A 24,948-nucleotide genomic window follows, 5' to 3' on the forward strand; every position below is an offset into this window, starting at 1 on the left:
TCTAAGTATTATACGTTAACAGAGCAATAGGGAAGCCTTCTCCATATACCCCAAAGCTTAACCTCAACAAAATCGTTTCGACATTGTGGCATTCAGGATCCCGGAAAGTAGAAGTTTTATCTTTTTTGCTCAGCTGCCCTGCTTTTAAAGGCTTATGTGCTCATATTTTGCATGCTCAGACCTGGCAAAAGGGTGAACAGAGAAGCCGGATGGATTTTGGAATTTGTGGCTAAGCATCGATTCGTTACCATTGGCCAATATTTCGGCTTTGTGCTGTGAAACAATGCGGCCTAGAAGTTTGGCAGGAGGTTTTGATTTTAGCGGGCAAAAGTCAAACGAATTCACTTCCGAATAAGTTTGGCCCGCTCTACTCCTTTTCCTATCCATCATTACAATTCCCCTACTTTCTATTGTGCCTGTTCCTTTTGATGCGAGTGAAACCGGAAAAGAAAGTACTGGCAATTAAATTATAGGAGTTTTATAACAGTTGCTTGCCATGTGTAAATTTGGGGTTAGGTTGTTGGTTTTCCACGATTGCCAACGCAGAATGGATCAGAGTTGGCCTTGGTTCGTTCTAAACGTCAAGCAATACTCGATCGAAATCACCAAGTTATTGCAACTTCCTTGGGGATGGGAAGAAATTTCCTTCGTCTGCCCAGCGTAAGTGGTAGAAGCTCGTTCGCATACTCCATAATCGCGTGTTCGAATCCTCCCAAGCGAAGGAGCATTGTACTCAGCTTTGGCCACATAATGACCGAGGTGAGTAAGGCTTTTAGGTTCTGCAGACTAAATGGTACAAAACCCAAGCCGTCGTGATTCGTTTTATAAAAAGCTTTTTACGATGTATCTTCCAGCCTCCTTTCTTTAAGTTCCTATGCATCAAAATAAATATGTATCTAAATTAACGAAATATAAAAAAGGCGTATATACATCAACTAACAACTTAGTATGTTAATCAATTATAATAATTAGCCCTAATATTATTTTTTTTAATTTCATAATATTAATCATAATAAATAATATCTGAATAATAAATAGGCTTTTTAAATATCTCATTGAACAATTACTTAAAATTTACCAAATTATATTTTGACTTTTCGTTTCTTTAGTCTCGCGTGTAAATATTTGTGTATCTACTCAGCATAAGCGAAGATTTTTACATTTTCTTAACCGCCACCTATCGGTGTACACACCTCACATTACTTTCTACACCTTTTGAATGCTATGTATGTACTGTAGAAAAGATTTTATTTAAAACATTTAATCAAATTTTTATTTCTAATAAAAATACGTAATTGTCTAATTAATTTTCACCCCCAGAACCGTTAAAGTTGCTTTAGTAGTGGGCAGTGGTTTCGACTCTAGGATTTTTGGTGGCCTATAAACCACATGATTTTAATTAATCACTATCATCGGAAGATATCTCCTGTGCCTCTTCGTCTGCTCCAGCTTCATCCTCTTTGGCTCCAAGTTCCTCATCATCGCTATCTGAGTTTTCTATTGGGTTCGTCTTGAGACGAGCTATCAGTTCTTTTGCGGGATTGAAAATCCCATTTGTTTGCTGAGAACAAATAATGCAGCGTTGTGACTTTTTGTATTGGGCCAAGGCGCACTTTTCACAGAAATAGTGCTTGCACCTGAAGGGAAAATGAATATGTATGTCTCGTAAAACAGGTTAAGAATTCATTTTCATGTTCATACTTTGTTACCACGGGATTGACAAAACTCTGCCGGCAAATGTGGCACTTGAAAGGCAGCGTTTCTTCATCAGAGTGAATCTCATACTTGCCATCATCGCCATCGGAGTCTACATCCCCCGTTCGCTGATTCTCGTGATCCATTTCCAGTTGCCAGCCCGCCTTGTAATCACTGCGATCGTGCAGAAACTTACAGCTGTCGCCAAAGCCGCAGTATCCTGTTTCCTTGTAGTCCTTGCAGATATCCGGCTGATAATCCCACCTGACAGTTGCTCTAAGATGGGCAGGAGCCCTAATAGGACCACTTCGTACCATTCCGGAGCTGGCATTCCCGGCCGCTGTATCCTGTTTTTTGTAGTACTGCGCATAGTTATTAAGTCCGCGATAGATCTTATCGTCCGCCTTGCCCTCCAGCTCCTCGTTGATTTTCAGGGCTCGCGCGTGAATTGCCTGCGCATCGCGATCCAATTCAGTGTCCACTTCATTAATGGATGTGGCTCCCTGATCTTGGGGTCCACTGGGCAGCGCTTCGCGTTTGGATTTGTACGCAATGCCCAGTTTATCATCGTCAGAGGCGGAGGATGAGCAATCTTCACCGGGTGCTCCCGCCTGTCTCTTCGCTTTGCTCAGTGTCTTGGTGCTCTGAAAGTTGGGATTGGTCCGCTTTCGACGGTTCTCGGCTCGCACTAGGGCACTGGCTTTGCCTTTAGTCTCTTCATCGCTACTTTTTGCTATAACATCAATATTATTTGTCCGTTTTCTTTTTTGGCGGTAAAGTTATGTTCTTACCAGATTCATTACTGCTAGATTCCTTTTTGCGACGAATTCCTGCTCCCTTCTTGATGTTCCGCTTCTTGAAGCCAAAGACCGACGTGCTGGCCGCTTCTTCCGACATTCTTTGGCTCTTTAATAGGTGTACTTTCTAATAAATCACTTTAACAACAATAAACAATTGCAATTTCGCCAACTGACGCTTCTTCTTCCCGGCTAGGGATGGTATCTCCTAAACTATCGTTACGGAGTTAGGTATTTTTTGGAACGGGCACATTGCAATTAACTATTTTCTTTTAAAGAATACGATTAGTTTTAAGAATAGCAATAAACAGCTTTAATCATTACGGGTTAAATTTTATTTGAATAAATTATTAAAGAAAATTTAATAATAATTTTTATGAGGACCTATCTAACCTTATAGTTCCCAATATGTTTCGAAAGCTTTCATAACCGGGATATATATTTTTGGCGCTCTGCACGCGGCCACACTATTTTTTTATCGTTTGTTATTTTTGGAACATCAAAGACAAGTGGGTCTTGCTAATTTATATATTTCAGTTTTAGTTTACAAATTATTTATACCGTTTTACCCGCAGAACATGACGCTCGAACAGCTGTCCGCAAACAAGTGCTTCGAGGGCGAGCAACGCGTGTATCGCCATCGCTCCGGCACCTTAAATTGCGACATGACCTTTGGCGTCTTCCTGCCGCCGGCTGCTCTGGAGGGCAAACCGTGTCCGGTGCTGTTCTTCCTGAGCGGACTGACCTGCACCCACGAGAACTTCATCCAGAAGAGCGGTTTCCAGCAGCACGCCGCCCGTCACAACCTAATAGTCGTCAATCCGGACACTTCGCCCCGGGGCGTGGAAATCGCCGGGCAGGATGATGCCTACGACTTTGGGAGTGGGGCTGGATTCTACGTGGATGCCAAGAAGGAGCCGTGGTCCAAGCACTACAACATGTACAGCTATGTGACTCAGGAGTTAGTGGATGTGGTCAATGCCAATCTGCCCGTGGTTCCCGGTAGGCGTGGTATATTCGGCCACAGTATGGGCGGCCACGGAGCCCTGATCTGCGCCCTCAAGAATCCTGGACTGTACCAGTCGGTGTCCGCTTTCGCCCCGATTGCCAATCCCACGGAATGCCCGTGGGGTCAGAAGGCCTTTGCCGGCTATCTGGGTTCCAATCCAGATGACTGGGCCCAGTGGGATGCCACGCATCTGGTTTCGCAGTACGAGAGCACACCGCAGGAGCTCTTCATCGACCAAGGGGCAGCAGACAACTTCCTGTCCGGCAAGCAGCTGCTTCCGGAGAACCTGCTAGCTGCCGCCGATGGCAACGACCACATCCAGACCATCTTCAAGCAGCGCGAGGGATACGACCACAGCTACTTCTACATCGCCTCCTTCGTCGCCGAGCACATCGCTTACCACGCCGCCCTGCTCAACGCTTCCGCTTGATGTCACTCTGCTTGTACTTTATCTTTGGTTTGTATTCCAAAAAATCCTCAATTCAAAGTAAAATCGGCAGTAAATAAAACAATTTCCACGGAGCTTTAAAAATGAATACTTAGAGTGTAAGAATTTTGACTTTGAAAAAAAAATGTTTTTATCCATTTCTATATTGTTATTAAGGTTTTTAAGTTCTGCTTCTGATTTTTTTAATTTCTGTTCACGATTAAAATTGAGGTAATAGGTATTCCCACTTCGTCGAATTCCTGAGCACTTTTCCTTCAACCCGGACTTGTGGTTAGGGAAAAGCTCGCAACGTAGTAAAAGCTCTCAGGCTGTGGGTCCACGGCATGCTGGAAACTTTCCGCATCCTGGTATCCTGCGGAGGATTCATTCATCAGTAGTATAAACGCCGTCTGATGGAATAGATGCGCTAGTGACACAGAGGGATCCGAACCGAACGGAGGCTCCAAAAGGCGACATTCTCGGCTTGTTTGGCGCCATATTTACTAGGACCAATCGGAGTCGGCAGCTCTGTATTTACGTGACTGTGTGTGTGCGCAATATAGTCCTGTTTTTTGGACCCCCGTTTGTTTGTGTAACTTCGCGCGCTTTTGTGTCTTATATACCAACGGGTCGGAAAATCGGGTACCAAAAAAAGGGATTTGAAAAGGCGTGAGATTTGCGGCCAGCTGCTGGACGACTGCCAGCGGACTGAAATCTTAATTAGCTATTTAATGGCAGTTGGCACACAACAAAGCCCGATGGTAAGCCCTCAGCCGTATGGCCAATGTAAATCAATTTCAAACCGAGCTCAGATCTTGGCAGTCTGTCAGCGAGTCCGCCAGTCAGGTGTGGTAGTGGAACTGCCTTCTCTGATTTTTATGAGCAACTGCACGACATGTTTTATGGCCACCGTTTTACTGCACGCTGGCATTTTTACGCTTCCATCAGCACTCCATTTTTCACAGTTCAGAGTCAAGTTCACACTCGGTATCCCTTCACCATCTATCAAGTTTGTCGATTCCTTCCCGGGTGGTGGTCTTCAAACTTATTTAAAGTATTTAAGGCTTGTATTCACTGGACATCATTTGCATATTATGATTTAGCTATTGAATTTTATGTTTTTATTATCAAAAGGGACTTTGGAAAACTGCTTTGGGCCCTTCTTAGACTTAGAATTTGTTATTCCACTCATTATAAATTTTCCATTATTACTTTAAGGCAATCGTACTTATGGGTACGTACACTTAGATAAAAGAAAAATAGTCTTGGTTTCTCATCACCAGAGCTTCACTTTAATTTAGAACAATTTGTTGAAGGTTGGGATTGTGTGGCTTCAGTGACAAAAAGCCATGAACTTGATATTTCAAAAGAGTTAGCAAAATGCGTTTGGCAGCTCCGAAATCGTTCCCTTCTTGACTGTCAAGCAAACAGAGATTACAAAGAATTTTACACTTTATTTTGGTTTGACAAACGTTAAATTGTTCAAATTTATGCAAAGAAAATCTGGTTTTTAAGTTATAGACAAAGGCTTAAGAAAGCAACCTATTATATAACTTAATTAGTCATACAACTAAATAAATAAACATAAACACACGCCAATTTTAAATGTTGAATATCAAGATAAAACAATGATTCGCGCGAGCCCCATTTAAAATAAGCATTTAGGAACCATATTTAACATTTAGTATGACTACTAAAGTATAAACTGTCTAAAGTTTATCAACGGGCTGACCAAATTGCTTTAAATTATGATTGATTATTATAAATTTAGATTTGAATTATTATTTAACACATTTTTGACACATTTTTTAATTGACTTTTGGACAAAAAAAGAAAAAGAACCCATCCAAATTCGTTGCATACGGTAAAAGCATTTACGTGACCAGCCTTGAATTTTCAATTAGTACTGCCAAAACTATTTTTATTTTTTGTCGCTCTTCTCTCCTTTCACTTTTTTCCCAATAAGTCAGTTTATTACGACTAGATTAATTTTCTTGCCGAATTTAAACTTACATTTTGTAAGTTTAATAGCTCTTAAGCTTGCACAAGCAGTGATAAATCAGCTTCCTTTTGCTGACCCTCTACTTAAAAACATGCATTCGAAAGGAAATTTTAGGTTTCGTTGGCCCGTTTAAATATAATATAAACTTCAGAAAACTTCGGTATCGTGCTACTTTCAAACAGCATTTAACTATTCAACGCTTTCAACTTAAATCTTGTATAAGCATAGCCTTCGATTATTCAACTTAAATCTTGTATAAGCATAGCCTTTGATTATTCAAAGCGGACCGCCATATAAAATGCAATATTTCTATTTTTATAGTGCTGACGAATGCTTGAGGCACTCGAACCATTTTTTATTTTTCCATTACTCAAGGAAAAGCCGCAGCAAAAGCAGCTAATACATTATAAGCGTAGATTTCCATTAAATATTGTGAAGGAAAACACGTAAATATGGGGAGTTTTTCGGATTAAAGTTGAGGCCCACACATGTGTAGTAATTAAACAACTTGGTCGAGAAGTTTTCCCCGGCCTAATTACTGGTAAACCACTTCAACAACCAAATGAAATCCCCAAAGGGTCGAAATATTGTGTATTGAGGTGGCGAAATACGATGGGTAAATACAAGTGTTTACCTGTGCAGCTTAAGTGGAAAACAGATTTGTTTGGCAAGACGTTAAAAAGGAAAATTCCAATAAACTGAACGTAAAATCATTAAAAGCCAATATAAGAAAAGCGAGGGGAAAAGTGTTGTCATTTGTTTGCGAATCGGATGAATACGATTTATCTATTTGAGGAAAAATATTCGCCTATTTGCCAAATATGATCGTTCTGTGAAAAATTTATTTTATACTACAGTCTCTACTAAATTTGAGTACAATTGCTGATTATATACAACAAATTTACTAAATCACTTATTAAACATATGTACTACAACTACAGAGTATACCGACGCCAACTTCAAAGTATTTTTAGCCTTTTTCAAATTAAATGGCTTCAGTACAATATAAATAAGAGTCGCTCTAAAGTAAAGCATCCATTAGCACATCAATTAACTTTATGTACATATTGAACCTGGAAAACCACTCACACAGCACGTGCGTTCTGGTGTGGACTTTATTCTAACGTTTATCACGCATACGCAGTGTTGACACATATTATTAAATTCCGTTCTTGCTGTGCGTCAAATGTTACTGTCACACTCTAATAAGCGGATTAGATTTACAACAATAATGTATGGCTTTTATGAATAATTAATTTGTGTGTTATTTTCCACATATTAGCTTTATACAGATCTATGAGAAGGTAATGGACAAGTTTGGGAATTTATTATTAATCCTATTATAGTTTTGAGATATAGTTCTGATATCAGCATTATAAAGCTCTTTAAAATTCTCAATTAAAGTGAATTGATTTTAATAAACATTCACACCATAAAATCTTATTGCACAAGAATTATTTAACAAATTTGATTCTTGATTTTTGCATATCTTTTTATTTTAAATGTCAACACAACTGTAACTTTTAAAAGTCCATCCCAGAACTCACACACTTACTGCAAATGTGTATGCTGTACTTCATGTGATAAGAGAAAATGGAGAGATCGAATCGGTTTTCCATTGACACAAGACGTGGGTGTGGGTACGGGTGTTTCTGACCTGACTGACAATTAGGCCAATCATGAGGAATCACTTGCGATGACAAACGCCCGGGCCACGTGCATACGAACAAATTGATGTATTGTTTTTGGGACGCCGAGTGGCCCATCAGAAGCCATCAGAGGACTCTCGGCAAAGAGGTGGGTGAGAAGTAGGCTCCATGGTCTGTCGGGACTTCGGTGCAGGGCACGCAAATTCAACGGAAAGCGTACGCCATCCAAATAATTTAGACAATGGCACTCGTGCGCACACGCCATGCCCAGGAAACAGGATGAGGCGTACTCCTCGCACACACACTCAGCCTATCCATCGAAAACCGTCACCACACACACGGAAACGCCACCATAAAGCAACACAGATACGCCAGCAAGGACACTCTCACACACACACAAACACACAGCCAGACAAAACCTGAATGAATGCAGAGAAACAGAGGAGACAATTTTAGTGCTATTTTCGGTCATCACTTGGCTTTACAGCGGGTCAGAGCCCAGGAGCGGAACCTATTGAGACCCGACATGGAAGCCATCACTCCGGACAGCCTCCGAGTTCCCATCTCCGTTCTCCCGTTCTCCCGTACCCCATTCCCCACCCTGCGCCACCATTCGTACTCCTATTATTTCTTATGCGCTAGTGTGTATCTGCTGTCCAACATATGTTCTCACTTAGACTGCGGTCTCTTCCCTTGGCTTGGATTCCAACAGCTGCAAGTACACTTGACGAAAAGGAGACTTTGAACAGAGGGAAAAAAGAAGCAAAATATGTGGTCACTGCGAAAAGTAACTATAATGTGTTGTTAAAGCTTGGCCGGAAATGAAACAGTTCATACTCACCTCCGATAATTCTTTTACTATAAGATATATGATTATTATTTATTTATGATTAAGTTACTATTTTGAATTACTTCAGTGTTTTTAGTTTATGTTGACATCTTTGTTTATTTTTGTATCTTATTTAATTCACATATAATACCCGATAATCTTGGCTTTATCTGGTATTATAAGTGAATTAAATAAGATACAAAAATAAACAAAGATGTCAACATAAACTAAGGCGCTTTTTTCAAGTGTGGAACAACATGGCAGTAGAAAATACAAAGCACACAAACAGCAGAGCGGAAAAACTTCTATTATTATTTGCTTGCCACCTTTCGCAAAACCAGGACCAGCATCCCCGCCTTAAGGTGACGCAAGAGGAATGGCTTTTTGAAGGTGTAATTGAGTTTTCACGCAGTACGTGCAGGAAATTCTTAAAACTGATCCAGTGAAAACTTTCCGTAATAATCAAATTTGTTGCGCCAAAAAAAGAACCAAAAGGATGCGTCGTTTAATTTGAATAACTTTACCGAAACAACATATTGTTGAGCGTAGGAGTCGATAAATTGCATTACGGCAGGGAAATTGGCCAACAGGAAAGTTTGCCAGCCCTAAGTTCTCTAAGGTTCCCATTGGCAGGAATCTAATAGCTCCAGACATAAATAGATGACTCCTAAGTGAGTGATGAGATCTGGTGCACAGATTAGCTGCCCCTGGAGTTTGGACTGCGTTCAAACTTTCTAAGCTATTTAGCCAGACGGCGGAACTTGCCCTGATTGATGATGTAGTATGGTAGAAGTTGGTAGTTGAAATCGAACAGTTTCAGATGGGGTTGCACCATTTTAACTAACATATCAAGAAATTAATGTAAAACCACATTTTTCTTTGTTCGGATAATTAGAACCAGATAGTAAATTGACTAAGATCTATTAATTAGGTTTTGTTAAGTACTTCTTATTTTCTGCTGTTCATTTTTGAGGGGCCCTTGTTTCGGTAAATTTCCAAAATAAATTGTTTCGCCTTAACAGGCTTTTAAACTATCCGATAACATAGTTCTGACACTTGATTCCGAGAGCTTTAGTGAAGTTTTTAATTAAGTTATAGCCACACTTTGCGTACCAGAGACAAAGAAAATCCAATTTACACTAAGCCCCGATTTTAACTCGAAATTTATCGTTAGCCAATTGCAATGGCAAATCGCAGAGCTCATTTGGCCCGCCCCGTTGCTCTGTGGTGCAGGGTTCCCATCAAAGCCCCCAAGGCACAGTAAGGCAAGTAAATGGAGCGGACTAACTAGAGGAATGCATCAGGCATGAACCGCACAGCCCCCACCTGCAGCCCCCCGTGATCACTTGGCATGCAATTTCCAAATTGCTTTCTCTAAGCTGGGGAAACAATTTATGTGTGTAAATTGGCCCCGCCCACTGGCACACAATCCCACATACTCAAGCCCATTCACCTTTGGCAGCCAAAGCTTCTTACACTAATTACACAAATTGAACACAATTTATTGTTGCCATGGGAGCACAAAACTCGATGGTTACTCCTGCTGTTGCCGTTGGCGACACGCTTCAAGTGGCAGCAATTTGGTTAATATTAAATAAGTACTTGCATATTAATTATATGCATAATTACACGACCAGACGAGGCGCGCCCTCCTGTTAGGGTGTTTGCTGTAATTAAAACATGCTGACACTGCGTATACGTAACGTGACTGGCGGCTAGGCTGCCGTGTTCTCAAAAGCAAATTCTATTGAAGACGAACAGAGCTAAACAGATTTTTGGTATGTTTGGATGGGCCTATATTTTGACTTAATTAAAATGATGTTTCGCTCTGTAAAGTGCAAGCTGAATATCACGTATACGTAACTTCGTCAATGCTTACTGTTGATAAAACTTGAAAGTGGGGCTGAAAATGTTATTTTTAAAACACCTTTTAATGTGTTTTCTCTAGGTTTCTGAAGTCACATATACACATTTATTTCAAGCTAGTTTAAAGCATGGCTTCTTTTCAAGAAGCAGGAGAATAGAATTTTGCAGCTCTGAAGACATTACTGAACGCTCTTTTGAATCTTTCGCCAATTGCAGAACACTGTGACTTACTTTCTTATCATGTTTGAGTGCCGTAGGCAAACGTTAGGCCCTTGTGTGTGTGATTTCCGTTTCTGTTTCATACCCAAGTTTATTATGCTTCTGACAGAGTCATTAAGAATTTGCCGGTTTTGATTTACCCAAATTTTATTTGCATTCCTTTCCGCCTCTCGCCACCAGCAGCAGCATTTGCAGCAGGAACTGTAGCCCATCCAAAGCCAAAGCCGATCAGCTTGAGTGTTTTATGGTCCCGAAGTGGCAGCTACAGCCCTAGCATACAACTAACAAGCACAACAACGGCTTAGGGCAACAGGAAGTATTAGCACGAGCCAAGGAAACAAAGCAATCTATAAAGATGGCCGGCGGGGGCAGGACAGCCGGCAAATACGGATATTCGGACAACAATTATTACAGTGGTGAGTAGATAAGGATAATGTGCGATCCAGATAGAGCTTTTTGGAGGTCATATTTGAGAATAGATTACAAAATGATGACATCCCAATAGTTACTTGGGCTTCCATTACTCCGCATCTCATGGAATGTTTTTATTATCACTACATATGATTTATTTTAATTTGCCATTTTATATATCACAACAAATATAATTAATATTATTCTGTTATTCTGCTGTTTTGCAATAATTCATGAAATCCATTCAGCTTCCTGCCTGCCATACAAAGGCGAAACGAACTTGAATAAATAACGATGTTGCACCGAATTATGTTTAATGAAATATTATTGGTATATGAATAAATTACGAGTCTCGTTGTTATTTCGCCCCCTAACCACTGTACTTTCGCCCCGGGCTCTTTGGGGGTGGTGAATGGGCGATTTGTTCTCCGCACTGTCGCCCATTTGGCGGGCTTATGTCGGCCCCCCGATGGCGTCGTCCTGGCGTCCTGTCGTCCTGGAGTCCTGCTGATGAAGTCCTGCCGCATGCCTCACCGTAATCAGTGTTGAAAAGCGTGTTTTTATTCGAGTCTTGATTACGTATGTATATTCTGCTTGTCAGTGTTTTATTACATTTATTTCGGTGCGTCTTTTACTCACATGAGCACTCGCACAGGCATTTTTCTCGGAAGTGTACACTTTTTATTTGTTCGTGTGTCGGCAGGAGATTTGTGCGCTACAGATAGCTGAGCTGTTCGGGTGCTCAGCATATCATTCACGCATGAAAGCAATATAACTCAGTTGCTTGGGGTAAGGACGTTTGGCTTGATTATATCCCACCAAACCATACCTGCGACGATGAATGAGTTTCGGTGAAGGACCAGCCGTAGGAACTTATTGCTGTGTTTGCATACAATTTTTGTTTTCCCTTGTCCCAAATTGTCTGCTAAGTGAGTTTGAATGCCCACCCGTAGGCTACATTTTCGCCCTTCCCAAAATGCTAAGCCACGTTTAGACATTAGGAAGGCTTCTGTACTTTTAAACAATTTAGCTGTAGTTGTATTGCCGCAAATTGGGGGCTTTTTTATTTATTAGCCATCAAACAAAATACTTGGACTGAGAAATGTGCAGACACCTAAAACTGAAACGCAAAAATTATTAAAGGTCAGTTTACAACGAATACGGTACCCACATTTAGCTAAACACGGCATACAACTCAACAAAATTGCTGCCAAAAGAAAAATCCCGTTCTTTTGATTTGACAGAAATATTATTGGGGATACCAGAAATTTTTTACTACTTTAATCTTTCAAGCTATGCCTGTAGATATGGATTATTCTGTAAAAAAAAAAGATAAAAAAGGTTTTACAAATTTGTCCATTTGGTATCCGTGGTGTTGGATCTAAACTCACTTTGCAGACACTACATAATTTGACCTAAACAGCCCACTTGGGGAATTCCGTCGTCCCCGGATAGATCAGCATGGTCCACACGGTTCCGGTGAACAGCAGGCATATAAAGGAACACAATGTGGGCAGAACCCCAGCGATGGCCATGTACTTTGTCTTCAAACCCGTAAAGCCTGATATAATTGCATTAGGTGGGGTGCTCACGGGCAGATGAAAGGCCAAGCTGCAGGCCAGGGCAGCAGGAAAAGTCAATTTCATGGGATGCACTTTGATGGCCAGGGCCTAAAGGATAAATGTATTCTTATGTTGAAAATATTTGAGGGGTGCGGCCGGGATCAACTTACCATTTCCGAGAAGATCGGGATCAGAATGTTGCAGATGGCCACGTTGGAAGCGAATGCAGTGCAGAATAGGGAGATTATAATACACATGGAAATAACGAGAACGGAATGCATTTTAGCAGCAAATGATAAGGACTCGCCCAGCATCTTGGCCATTCCGCTTACCCTGCTGCCTTCAGCCAAAGCAAATCCTCCTCCTGACAAGGAAATTAAATAGAATTCCCCCAAATATGATAAATTCAATGCGAGATTATGTTGTAGATGGATTGCGAAACTATTTCAATAACAAGAGAGAGAGCTATTTACCCAACAGAAAGGCCAGGCCAAAAGGGGTATACTTTTGGCAGTAGACCCACGACAAACAGGCATCCAACGCTTGTGCTGGGAAAGGAGCCTTTCCGCAGCAGTACTTGAAGAAGGTATACTGTGTGGGCAGGGCGAAGAGCAGAATGGTCGCGAAAAATACTGGCGGGCCACTGCCTATGGCTCTAGAAAGGAATCATTGAAACTAAACGTGCTTACAACTACAAAGATCTTTGGGAAAAACGAACTTGGCATTTAGAAAATCAGCCCATCCGGGAAAGAAACCCGGCTTACGGGTAAACAGTAGGATAATCATCAGCACAAAGAGCAGACCCACTTGAATCTCATGGCAACTCATCGGTCCCAACTCCAACTTGCGCTGCTTGATTACGTCCTTGACAACGTCTTGGCTCTCGGTGCCCTTCTTCACCTCCTGACCAATTTTGCTATTAGGCCGGAAGAGCCCCATGTGGGTGACTTGCAGCGAGAAGTACGTGAGGAAGATGAGCACGATCACTACAAACGGAATGGAGTAGGCCATGAAGATGGGGAAGTCAATCTTCTCCTCGGAGTTGGGAAACCGTCTATGGGTTTTATCAGCTGCATACTATCAAAATGACCGGCAAACTCAACCTATCGTCCTTACGTATCGTATAAGCCCTTGTAAGTCAGATTCGTGCCAGTTCCAACCAAGGTGCCACAACCACCGATGGACGAAGAATATGCGATGCCAAAGTAGAAAGCCATCGAGATGGTCGACGGATGCGGGGGGCTGCAAGTAAATTGCCGTGTTTGTAATACAAATTCCCTATTTGCAGGAAATGTTCACATACTCGCCCTCCTCCACCGGCTGCTCTTCCTGCGACTTGTAAATGGCAAAAATTTTTTGCTAAAAGTAATAGTTTACATGAATTCTTTAGGCAAACTTAGTTTAATTAGGCGATGTGGATTGTAAGCTAGAAGGAATATAAAGATAGCAATAATGACAAGTGCTTATGACCGATATTAGTACCAAATTAACGGGCTATCCGGCCTAAAGGACCTATTGGGTAACAACCATTGATTTTCAAACAATATCCGACAAGCCATTAAATGGGTCCTTGCATTATTGGAAAAGTTTTACCACGGTTAATAAGAATCTACTCACAGCTTCCATTTCATTGAGTACTGCTTTGACTATAGGACACATCATAGCAGTGGCAGCTGAGTTTGAAATCCAGAGCGATATGAAGCAAGTCACCATGACCAATCCGAAGTGCAAGCTGTTGAAAGAGACATGTCTTAGTTTTTAAACAGGTTTCAAAAAAGGCCTTACCGTCTCGGACTGCAGCCCACTAGTAGAATAGTGTTGAGTGCGATGCGCTGATGGAGATTGCTGTATTCTATGGCCAGAGCAATAATCAGTCCTCCCAGGAACATAACCACGGTGTCACTGAAGTAAAAGCCACACACCTTTTCCGAAGTCTTTGTAAAGTGGGGCGAAAATATTGCAAATTAAACATTAAATCTTAAATATTTTGCAACCTCAAGAACACACCAAAATACCGGACAGTGGCAGAAAGAAAACTGGAAACAGAGCTGTCAAATATAAAGGAATGGCTTCCGTTATCCAGAAGAGCGCCATATTGGCCACCAGATACATGCACACATATGCCTGCGGGTAGGGATAACAAATTATCCACTCGGGGATGTGGCCTGCTTAACTTGCCAAGTTTTTCTCCACGATCCCATAGATCAGTATCGGCAATGTGATCAGCGGAATTATGACGGTAGCCTTGCCTCTCCAATGGAAGCCGCAACATCTCTTTACGGCCTGGCCGGCTTTAATTTTTCCCTCAGCACTGCAAGGCGAGGTCTAAAGTTGTTAGGTCCTTTAAAATTGATTTATAAAATACTTACTCTCCCATTTTGTTTCGCTTCTAATACGATTGTAAAGAATTTCTCGCTTTAAAAACCAAACAAATATATCATGGCCGACTGTAGGCTAGAATAAAGTTCGAAGAAATCAATGAAATCGATGGCACGAATGTAGCCGAGGGATTGCCTATGACGTGGTTGCGATATGCAATATATAAATTGAAATTGTAATTACTTCTTAAGGTCGAATACATAATTTTTATAGAATACATAACTATTAACAAAAAAGGTATGCCCTTTAACTGAAGATGTACGGGGTATATTTATACATATATTCCATCATTAAATGTTTGTTTTATTCTTAATTTCCGCGGCCCAATCTGGAAAGCTACTCGATTCTGGAAAAATTAGCATTCCCCATGTATTCGTGTTCAGCATAGACACGAAAAGCCCGATAAAGGTGGGCCCTATACCGCAACACGCCTAGAAAATAAATATTTTAAACTGGGAATTTGTATTATCTTAGAGCTTACAAAGTATTTGGTCTTAATATGTGCATATTGGGTAGCAATAGCATTTGGGGGCGTGCTCACGGGTAAAAAGTAGCACATGCTAATTGCCAAACAAGCTGGCAGAGTTAAAATTAAAGGATGCATTTCCAGGGCAAGGGCCTTCATGTAAAAAAGAAACAAATAAGTAACAAATAAAAAGTGAAAGGCATCTCACCATTTCGCATAAAACTGGTAGAACAATGTTTGCCACAACAACGTTGGCGTTGAAAGTCGAGAAAAAATTGGACAATACAAGCGTAATCAACTGCAACACCATACTCGGCAATCCGTGGAGGACTTGCATGGCCTTGGCGATCATTATGTTAAGTCCACTTTGTCGGCTGGCCTCGGCCAAGGCAAAGCCACCACCTGCAAGTAAACCAAGATCCCTATCAGATACCCATGCTACGTGGAATGCAGTTGGAGAGAGGAAAACATATAGTGCAAGTGTGAAAGAAGTATTTCTATCAATAGTTTTGCATAGCAATAGAATTTGGCAAAGAATATCAAAACATTTTACAAAGAATGTGCGTTAGATTGTTAGGTTGGGGGAAGCAACCTAAACCTTTAGAATCTCACAACGTTCATACGGACAGGCGGACGGACAATGTCAGATCAAGAATATACAAATTCTAGAGGGTCGAACACGCTTCCTTCTGTTACTTCATTTTCAACGAATCTAGTACGCTTTTTATTACTCGTATACTCGGGTATATATTTCAAAAGTGGGGGCGTGAACCCAAGAAACCTACCCAGAAGAAACGCTAGGCCCCAGGGAATGTTACGTAAGACATAATCCCAAGACAATATCGCATCTATAGCCTGGGCGGTAAACGGACCTGTAATTCGAGATGCTATATGAGACTGTCTTCACCTAAGCTATAAAGAAACCTACCTTTACCGCAGCAGTACTTAAAGAACGTGTATTGGGTGGGCAACGCAAAAATCAGTAGAACAATAATGAACAGTCCAGCTGAACTTCCCACTACCCTGAAATGGAAGAATATTAATATTATGAATATCATAATGTACATCATTTATCATTTAGGGGTCACATTTCATTGAGACCTGTATAAATGGGTACACACTTTCTATCAATCAAATCACTCCAGCCCGGAAAGAAGCCCGGTTTGCGGGTAATTAGAAGCACTATCATAGAACCAAAGGCGATGGCCATTTGAATTTCATGACAGTTCATTGGGCCCAAATCAATATGGCGCTGGCGCAAAACATCTTCCATTAGTTTCCTGTTTTTGTTGGCCTCCGAAATGATTTTTCCAGTCTTACTATTTGGTCGAAACAGGCCCATGTGTGTTATGAGAAAAGAAAAGATAACCAGCGTAATGTTTACAATCACCATCAAGGGGATCGAGTACAACATGAAGTTGGCAAATGTAATCTCCACCGTGGAAGTGGGAAACCGGCTGTCGAAAAACATTGTTTTAATTTGGTATTCAGCTTTTCAAAACCAATTTTATTACTCCGTGTATATGCCTCTAAAGACCAGATTCGTTCCTGTACCAATCAGGGTTCCCAGTCCCCCAATTGTGTTGGCGTAGGCTATGCCAGCGTAGAAGGCTATCGTTATCTTGGAGGGATGCGGTGGTCTGCACAGGATTACAATTAAAGATTTAAGATCTAAAACTGTAGTATACTTACTCTCCCTCCTCTACTGGTTCTTCTTCTTGCGTCATATAAACGGGAAATATGTTGTTCTTCGAATTGTAGTAGAAAGTAGTAAGTGGTATCAAAATATTTATATTCGGTTGGAATTACTCGAATTATTATTCTCGAATTATTATTATACTCACGGCACTCAATTCTGTGATCAGCGCTTTAACAATGGGACACATCATAGCCGTTCCGGCAGAGTTGGATATCCACAATCCCATAAACACACTAACAATCATAATGCCTACAAATAAACTAAAAGGATTATCGAATTAGGGAAAAATATAGCCATGATTGTAAAATAATTCAAATGCAGTTTATAATTAATTTTGTAAAAATGGCGAACATTAAAGATTAACAAGAAAGAAAACTTTAACCAAGTTCCTCCACCATCAGACACCCTGTTTGCTTTTGAAATATCAATGAAACTTGACAACGTTTTTGGCATGCTCAAAAATTATTTAAGGCATATCGTTAAAAATTAGCCATCGAATGGGAATGTAAACTTTCTAAACAAACTTTCTCAGCTTAGGCGTCGCTAAAATCAGCATGCTTGACTCTCTAGCTTTCATAGTTCCGGCGACCTCAGCGTTAGGCGTATGGCTAGGTAGAATCTAAGTATACCATTTTACTCTACTCATACTCGTTAAATAGGTGATTAGAAATCCAATAAGAGAGGAGGACGCAGTCAACTAAATACTTTAAGAGAAAGATGCCAATACGCTAGCAGTAATGCGAGCATGTTGTCTTATTGCACAATCTCTAAAGTGCAAGGAAGAGGGCTACTGATATTGTTAAAGTATATATATATACGAGTATGTTCAAACTCATTCAGTAAAAGATGCCTTAGATAAATAGAGCACTCCCTATTACTGTACTAGTACGACTTCAATTAAAACCTTAACATCTTAAAGCATGACTGATTGAAATAAGGCTTACCGCCTAGGACTTCCACCGATAATCCGAATAACTCTCAGGGCAATTCTCGTGTGTAGATTGCAGTACTCAATTCCCAAGGCCACAATAAGCCCACCTAGGAATACCACTATGGTTTCGCTGAAGTACTGTTGGCAGAGCTTATCGGCATTCTAAAAAGAAAGTTTTTTTATTTGAATCGGGCTTTCATTTATTTAATTGAGTTCTATTCTTGGGACCTTTTTTAACTCACCACAAGACCAAGTAGCGGACAAAAGACAAGGGGGATCAATGCGGTGACATATATCGGTAGGGCTTCAGTAATCCACATCAGGGCCATGGTGACAATGAGCCACAAGCACTTGTACTCCTAAAACATCACTTTGATCAAGTACATATGTGATATCTAAGGATATAACGCGTACTTACGGCCTTGTTGTTCAGGAAACCAAGTACAAGAATCGGCATTGTGAGTGCAGGTATGATTACTGTGATAATCCCTCGCCAGTGGAACTTACAACAGCGTCCCAAGACGAATTTCCTAAGGAATTCGATATACAAGTTGGGAGCTAGCTCCTAAAACAAATGCGAACCCACCGTTGTCCTTCTTGATCTGCCATCTTGCCTAGTTGCAGTTCCCAGTGGTTTTAAAATGTATATATGAGTTTAGTACCTATACCTATGTGTAAATGACTAGATCTAAGGAGAATGGAGTGCTGGGTTATTCAGCAACATTTAAAAAATCTTTAGTTGGTGGTCGAGAACAACTAGTGTCGTTTTAGAAGGGACCATTTCATCTGAACCACTTTGATGTCATCTAATTGATAATTTCCGGACACAATTCTACGTTCTGGGAGGGTCAAATTCAGCTTTCCGAAACCTGCACTGGACGAAATGTTTTTTTGAAAGTTAGCATTCAAGCTAAAACAATTCAGCAAAAAAATAAGTCATTTTGAGGAATGTTCGAATAGTCATTTTCATTACAATTGTATTGGAAAAACACAATTGCTTTGGTTAAACTTAATTGAGTTTGTGATTGTCCGATAGAAGAAATTTAGTAAGTACGACTTTTGGATCTTATCTTAATTGATTAGTCAAAAATAAAATTCAATACCACATCAACACTTTTCAGCTAAAGATTTTTAAATAACAGGTCTCCGATTTGGCGTATACTTTTTGCGATTTTTTCTCGGTGTGATACTAAATATTTTCTTAGAGCGGTCGGAGTGTTCAAGGAGTGCTTCTACAATCTGGCCCAAATTAAATTCCCCAGTGTTGGCCAAATCCTTGTGGCCACAAAACATTTCGGAAGATGTCAGACTCAGGACACACAGAACACACACATACACTTGGCGGAGGATGATTACATAATGCCAGATGAATGTGCGACCCTAACTCCTCCACGCCTTTATGTTTTTTGTCCTCTGTCTATTCACATAATCTGTCAAATGACTTTATTGACTGTATTTTTGTGCGGAAAGAGAACAATAAATGAAATTTAATACATATCGGCTGGCAGGACATGTGTCCTTGGGTGGATCCCCGAATATAGTTAGGCTCATCCGCTCGTGAACCTTAATAATTTACGCTCAGTTTAGCCCAGTTTTTGCCCATGGGTTCTCCAAAATCCATTCCAGTTTTCAATTTGTGTCGGAGGAGTAGGCGCCTTGCATTCGTTTTGCATATTTCACGCTATCATAACTTTCATTTTGACAGCCTGAACTTTGTCAGACATCCCGGAAAGGCATTTCTGTGAATTATTATTTGATATGGCAAACTTTTCTGTGCGCTTTTGATGTTTTAAGCAACCGCAATTTAGTTGTCTTAAAAAAGAACAAACCCCAAGAAGCGTGTACTTTGCCTTTGGACAGAAGACTTTGACCGCACTTGAAGGCCATTGAAAAGTTTCGCAAAGCATCTAAGTGGCTAATGGTACAATTGTTGGCTAAAAGTTGTTCCTAATTGGTATATTATAGCCATAATACTCAGACAAATACCACCATCCCAGACTCTGGGATTTGATTTCATTGGATTTTAACTATTTAAACTATAGGGTCACCATAGTTCAAAACACAGCTCACAACATTAAGACCAAATTTAAATTTAACGTTCTTCACAAACAAAATTGCAATTTTTGTATTTGCGGCTTTAATGCATTTTGCCTGGAGATCTACTATTCAGCTCGTCAATATGATTGTACGAAATTCATGGTGCAAAACCGGTAAAATATTTGAAAAAATATTAACAATAAAATTGTAGAATATTTAAGTTGGTCAGCCGAAATCAAAACACCTCGCTTTTAAAATGAATAAATTATGTATCTTATCAAGTGTCTTATACTTAAATGTTGGTGAATATACATCACCCATAAATCTAATTTTATCCTCTGGAGTTTCGCACAATATTTTGTGCATCCATTTGTGTTTTATGGCCAGCATAGCAGCAGGTGAGCCATTTGGCCAGCAAAAAGCAATCCAAATGATTGCCTATTTATCTGAGTAAGGCTGAGTGACCGTGAACTGTGAACCATGAAGAACACTCAACGCCTTGATGCCGACCACCAAGTACATTAACCGCACAAACACTCGAATGTTAAGCCGTGCATATGTAACGTACTATATTTTATATACATACATACATAATATACGGAATATGAGATTTATGTAGTACCATAGCTTTGGGACATGGCTCATGGGCCATTGGGCTTTGAGACCTCGTAACACGAGCCCTCTAATTAACAAATCTCTGGCGGCGTCGGCTTGACTGCCGACCACAAGACAAGAACAAGATTTGAAACGGTTTGATGTGTGTCGACTGAATGCCCAACATCGATTATGTGTTAAATTACCCATAAAACAAACATTTGGCCCAAATGGAGCCGAACAATGCGAGGCTATTTGCAAAAGTTGGGAGGCTGCAGATGGTTTTGGTTACGGCAAATTGAAATTCTACCAACCGCTTTTTAAATGAATGCTTTACATTCGCAAATGCCCCCCTCGTATATAAATTAAATCAAACCTCCAAAGCTAATGACATTGCAAATTATCTAGCCGCAATGTGATTTTTTTAACAAATAATTCGAGAATTCAGATTAATTTGTCGGGCTTGAAAGTTATATGTTAGCATGTTTATATGTTAGCTGTACAGATAGAATTTTGTATACGCTTGCAGTCAGAAGATATATATTATATTTATAAAGAGCTTTATTTATAATATTCGAATTTAAAAACTTTAATCTTTTTAAACAATTTACTTTAAAAATCTCATGACAAATATTTAACAATGCATAAGGAAAGTGTTTTGAATAAACAGAAATGAATTCTTAATTTTTGCTAAACGTTAAATTAAATTTTTAACCTTAAATGAAATATATTGTAATGGGAACCATCTGCCATCTATGTATAGAATAAAAGAAAAACCTTCATTTTTTTTGTTTTTTTAAACCTAGAAACAATTTCAACTTAATCGTAAATCAGGCTTAAATCTTAATCCTTGAAATATTTTTTCTGTATCTTTCGCCAATAATTGCGTTAATAACACAATTTATATAAAGCGGAATTGTAAAAAATGTGAACATCTGCGGATATAAAAATGCGAGTTGCAAATCCAATTCTCATATTATTTTTGTTTATTGCGAGTTTTTATAGCTGCTTTGTGTGTGCGTGGGTTGTCATCCAGATTGCTTGTGGCATATGGCCATCGTTTATTCTTTACTGCACTGCATTTGTCATGGTCCGCTGTTCCCATTGTTTGAATATGCATGGACTGAACCCTTAAAAACCGAACTGGGGATTGGTGAGTGACAGCGGGGAACTGGCTCACCTGTTCCCCCCCAAAAAATTCACCCACCTGACAAGAGTAATTGCCTGTAATTTGTCAGTAAGGCCTCTAAATCGAGTTTCCTTTGCTTATCCTTGTCTTTTTGCAGGTCACTCGTACAAGAGCATCAACGATGAGATTATACTGGTCAGCATCATAATGGGTATCACCATACTGGTCCTCATCACCATCGCCCTGTGCTACATTGCGTATGAGAAGTGCCAGAAGAAGCGGGAGTACTATATCAACGCCTAGAGGGTGTCCACACCGGAATTTGAGAGCCCAGAATGGGACTTCCCCTCTTCTCGTCCTGTGTTTTTGTTATCCTCTGCAGTGGGAGGCAGTGCAAGGCCAAATGTCAACACGGTCTGCGACAATGTTGACGTTGACGATTTAGTTGGCCAACAAAAATATCCAAGAGAGGCTGCATCCAACCGCCTGCTTCCGTTTTCTTCTAGCCCCAACCCAACTTGCAACCCAAACAACGAGCAGACACGTACCCAAATCGGAAACCAGTGGCATTTTTGTGCTGCTTAAACGTTCCGCCATCTCCGTTGACTTTGCCACAGTTGCAGTTTCTCAAGTGCCGGGAAACATGGCTCTATTGTTCGGATTGTTTGTCCACTGTGCACAGTGGGTGCCACCACTCGCTTCTTGGCACTTGGCACTTGACATTTGACCAGCCAATTAGGCATTTGTATTTCCCCATTTTGTGTTTTCTTCGTTGCATTCTCGTTAGGAAAACATAGCCAACACAAGTGAAATGGTTTCTGCGCTGGCATAGCACTTTTCAAATACGGCTGCTGCAGAAGGAGCAGACTTTTTGAGACTTTCATAAATTCGGGTTTTTATGCCGCACCCAGGCATTTCAATTTAAAATGCAATTCACTCGAGTTCCACCATGCAGCAACCTCTTGTTTGTCAAACCGACCAGGAATAATAAAAAAGTCCCAACCGAAACCTCACACCACGGAATAATGGCAGCGGAAGATATATAAGCAATACTGTTGCAGTGCGCTCCGTCGATATGGTTGCTCCAAACTGAATGCTGGAAACATTGTGCATATGTGCACTGAGAAAAAGTGTACTGTGATTGAAAGTCACAGACAAACGACAGATAACACGGGACGCCATTTTAAATTTCGAAAGCTTTAATTAACCGGCTTTAATTAACCGGCTTTAACAATAGCAACCATTGCAGGCGGCATCGCCAATAAAGTTTGATCAATTTCCAAGTAGGAATGTAATATTAAAATAGAATACAAAATCAACAATACTAGAACAGGGAATGCCTAAAAATAAAAAAACAAATATGAATTTTGATTCATATATGAATTATGATTAATATTTGATTTAAACCAGTTTTATCCCAGTAAATTATGATTTTCTCATAGTTTTGTTTTTAAGTGATTTGAAGATTTATATTATTCGCATTAATTTTAATAACTCCAACTTTTGGCAGACTGTTTTCGGTGTGCTCGTACACAGATTCCAATTTCGAGTATTGACAGCGCGGGAGCATTTAACCATCCAATGGAGAGGGAAAAGACGCCCCCAGCTAGTGAGTGACTTTTCTTATATCCCTTTTTTGGTTGCCTTTTTCCTTGATGCTCTGTGGAATCCGCTTTTTTTGGATTGGGGTTCAAGACCGTGGCTCGAGGCTGTAATAATAAAAACAGTAGCGGAAACTGGGTGCAGTGCACACGAACAAAGCGTTAAGGAACAATAAGGGAAATCGCCCAGCGATTCCGTGGTAGCAAAGCGATTCCGAGGGAAATAAGAGAAAGATAAAGGCCAAAAGAGTTGGCATTAAACTAGAGCAAAATGGACCACATTTAAAGGCCCTTTTCGGCAAACAGAACTGTGGGCATAAATTAAAGCTCATGTCAGGCGGAAGGTCCCACAAAAATAAGCATCTCACATCCTAAAATCGAAAAAACCAACACACATCCGCCTCTTGGCCATGTGTCGGGAACTCATGGTTAATCAGCTTAGACAACCTCCGTCATCGGTTTCGAGGCATTTTGTTGGTTCTCCTGCTTTTTTTAGGCACATCAAGAGGCCCAAGAGCAAACAAATAACATGAGTTCGGTGGGCAAGGGGCTTTATCCCCTGGAAATGCTTTTAAAAATTAAACAACTGATAAATGACAAAGTTCGTTGGACCAGAAATTATCGTTTGACAAATTGGCAGGCCCTGATGAGAGCTCATCTATTGCCTGGCAACCACGTGGTGAGCGAGTCCTTTTTAGATCCTGCGGATGGAGGGCACTTACTGCAGAGCCAGACGAATTACTTGTGACCAAATGGGTCTATTGACTTGGAAAATTAACTCTGAGAAGATTTTAAGTTGAAGGATTTACGATGAAGTACTTAAAGTAAGGTCGCGAATATGTTCTTTGTTTCTGTGTTATATATGACGTCTTTTCTAGCTTTATTATATTTTCCACGATTTTCTTTGTTCAGTTATGCTGCTATTCAAGTTTTTATATCCTCTTTTATTCTTACGCCTCATAAGACAAAACTTTGACCACAAACACGAACACAAAGGTTAACTTGACACTCAACCACCGAAATGTTGCTTAAAAGTGCATCAGCAAAAATAGACAAGGATTCAAAGCAAGGGAAGGAAAAGGACTTTACTAATTATCCGTTAAGCAGGAAGAATACCAACATAAAAATCCAAACACGCTCCAAGAGCAACAATAAATTTTACGACGACCATAAAAAAAAAATTATTGGAGCAAAAATTTTAGCACTTGTCGTGTGTCTGAGTCAGGAAAAATTGAGTTTCGGAGGAGGATTCGCCAGAATTCGCCCCTCAAAATGCATCCTTATCCTTTCAGGGAAACTCACTTTCCCTGCGTGCGAAATAAGTGAATCGTTCCTTTTTAAGCGGACCGAAACCAGATATATGTATGTATAACCACCCCTCAAAGAAACCTCCCATGGCACACGTAGCGAACTTTACGTCCATTTTTATAGTTTTTTTGTGTAGCGCTGTCCCACTAATTGCCACATGACTTGGCCAAAGATGAAAGGACGCTGCAGGACGAAACGAAATTAATGAAATTACTTTAGTGTCGCTGGAAAGAAGGGACGTATTGCGTATTGTATATGCATTTATCCAATTGCACTTCGACCGTAGCATATAGATATCTATGTAACCAAGATAGATGTGACCACTTATACCTAGTAAA

The 24,948-nt window shown here is 40.3% G+C and overlaps 5 protein-coding genes across 6 annotated transcripts; 2 read left to right on the forward strand and 3 right to left on the reverse strand.

The window, feature by feature from the left end:
* Positions 1-575: 575 nt before the first annotated feature.
* LOC122620193 (S-formylglutathione hydrolase) lies at positions 576-4,037 on the forward strand. Of its 2 annotated transcripts, none has more exons than XM_043797547.1 (2): positions 576-759; positions 3,068-4,037. In XM_043797547.1, exons 1-2 carry the CDS (start codon positions 631-633, stop codon positions 3,929-3,931), a joined length of 993 nt encoding a protein of 330 aa, XP_043653482.1. In that variant the 5' UTR covers positions 576-630; the 3' UTR covers positions 3,932-4,037. The 2 variants fall into 2 exon arrangements, with proteins under 2 accessions (XP_043653482.1, XP_043653483.1); XM_043797548.1 differs by lacking the exon at positions 576-759 and adding an exon at positions 2,865-3,001.
* On the reverse strand, positions 1,214-2,703 carry LOC122620192 (E3 ubiquitin-protein ligase RNF113A). Its single transcript, XM_043797546.1, has 3 exons — positions 2,487-2,703; positions 1,702-2,428; positions 1,214-1,637 (listed from the first exon to the last, which is right to left on the reverse strand). The coding sequence occupies exons 1-3, from the start codon at positions 2,590-2,592 to the stop codon at positions 1,400-1,402; spliced, it is 1,071 nt and encodes a 356-aa protein (XP_043653481.1). The 5' UTR covers positions 2,593-2,703; the 3' UTR covers positions 1,214-1,399.
* A 6,669-nt stretch (positions 4,038-10,706) lies between the features above and the next one.
* On the forward strand, positions 10,707-22,004 carry LOC122620196. Its single transcript, XM_043797552.1, has 2 exons — positions 10,707-10,909; positions 21,859-22,004. Exons 1-2 carry the CDS (start codon positions 10,849-10,851, stop codon positions 22,002-22,004), a joined length of 207 nt encoding a protein of 68 aa, XP_043653487.1. The 5' UTR covers positions 10,707-10,848.
* Positions 11,936-14,977, reverse strand: LOC122620195 (protein I'm not dead yet 2). Its single transcript, XM_043797550.1, has 13 exons — positions 14,836-14,977; positions 14,645-14,777; positions 14,474-14,590; positions 14,252-14,400; positions 14,084-14,198; positions 13,770-13,825; positions 13,583-13,708; positions 13,185-13,520; positions 12,940-13,121; positions 12,637-12,830; positions 12,296-12,574; positions 12,076-12,221; positions 11,936-12,024 (listed from the first exon to the last, which is right to left on the reverse strand). Exons 1-11 carry the CDS (start codon positions 14,841-14,843, stop codon positions 12,320-12,322), a joined length of 1,671 nt encoding a protein of 556 aa, XP_043653485.1. The 5' UTR covers positions 14,844-14,977; the 3' UTR covers positions 11,936-12,024; positions 12,076-12,221; positions 12,296-12,319.
* LOC122620194 (protein I'm not dead yet 2) lies at positions 15,129-18,644 on the reverse strand. The gene is made up of 13 exons (XM_043797549.1): positions 18,528-18,644; positions 18,360-18,471; positions 18,184-18,300; positions 17,955-18,103; positions 17,156-17,270; positions 17,004-17,059; positions 16,826-16,951; positions 16,433-16,768; positions 16,240-16,334; positions 16,097-16,183; positions 15,520-15,713; positions 15,327-15,464; positions 15,129-15,276 (listed from the first exon to the last, which is right to left on the reverse strand). Exons 1-13 carry the CDS (start codon positions 18,548-18,550, stop codon positions 15,136-15,138), a joined length of 1,689 nt encoding a protein of 562 aa, XP_043653484.1. The 5' UTR covers positions 18,551-18,644; the 3' UTR covers positions 15,129-15,135.
* Positions 22,005-24,948: the final 2,944 nt, after the last annotated feature.

The sequence above is a fragment of the Drosophila teissieri genome, chromosome 3R (genome assembly GCF_016746235.2).
Source record: "Drosophila teissieri strain GT53w chromosome 3R, Prin_Dtei_1.1, whole genome shotgun sequence".
In the NCBI taxonomy this organism is placed as follows: Eukaryota; Metazoa; Arthropoda; class Insecta; order Diptera; family Drosophilidae; genus Drosophila; species Drosophila teissieri.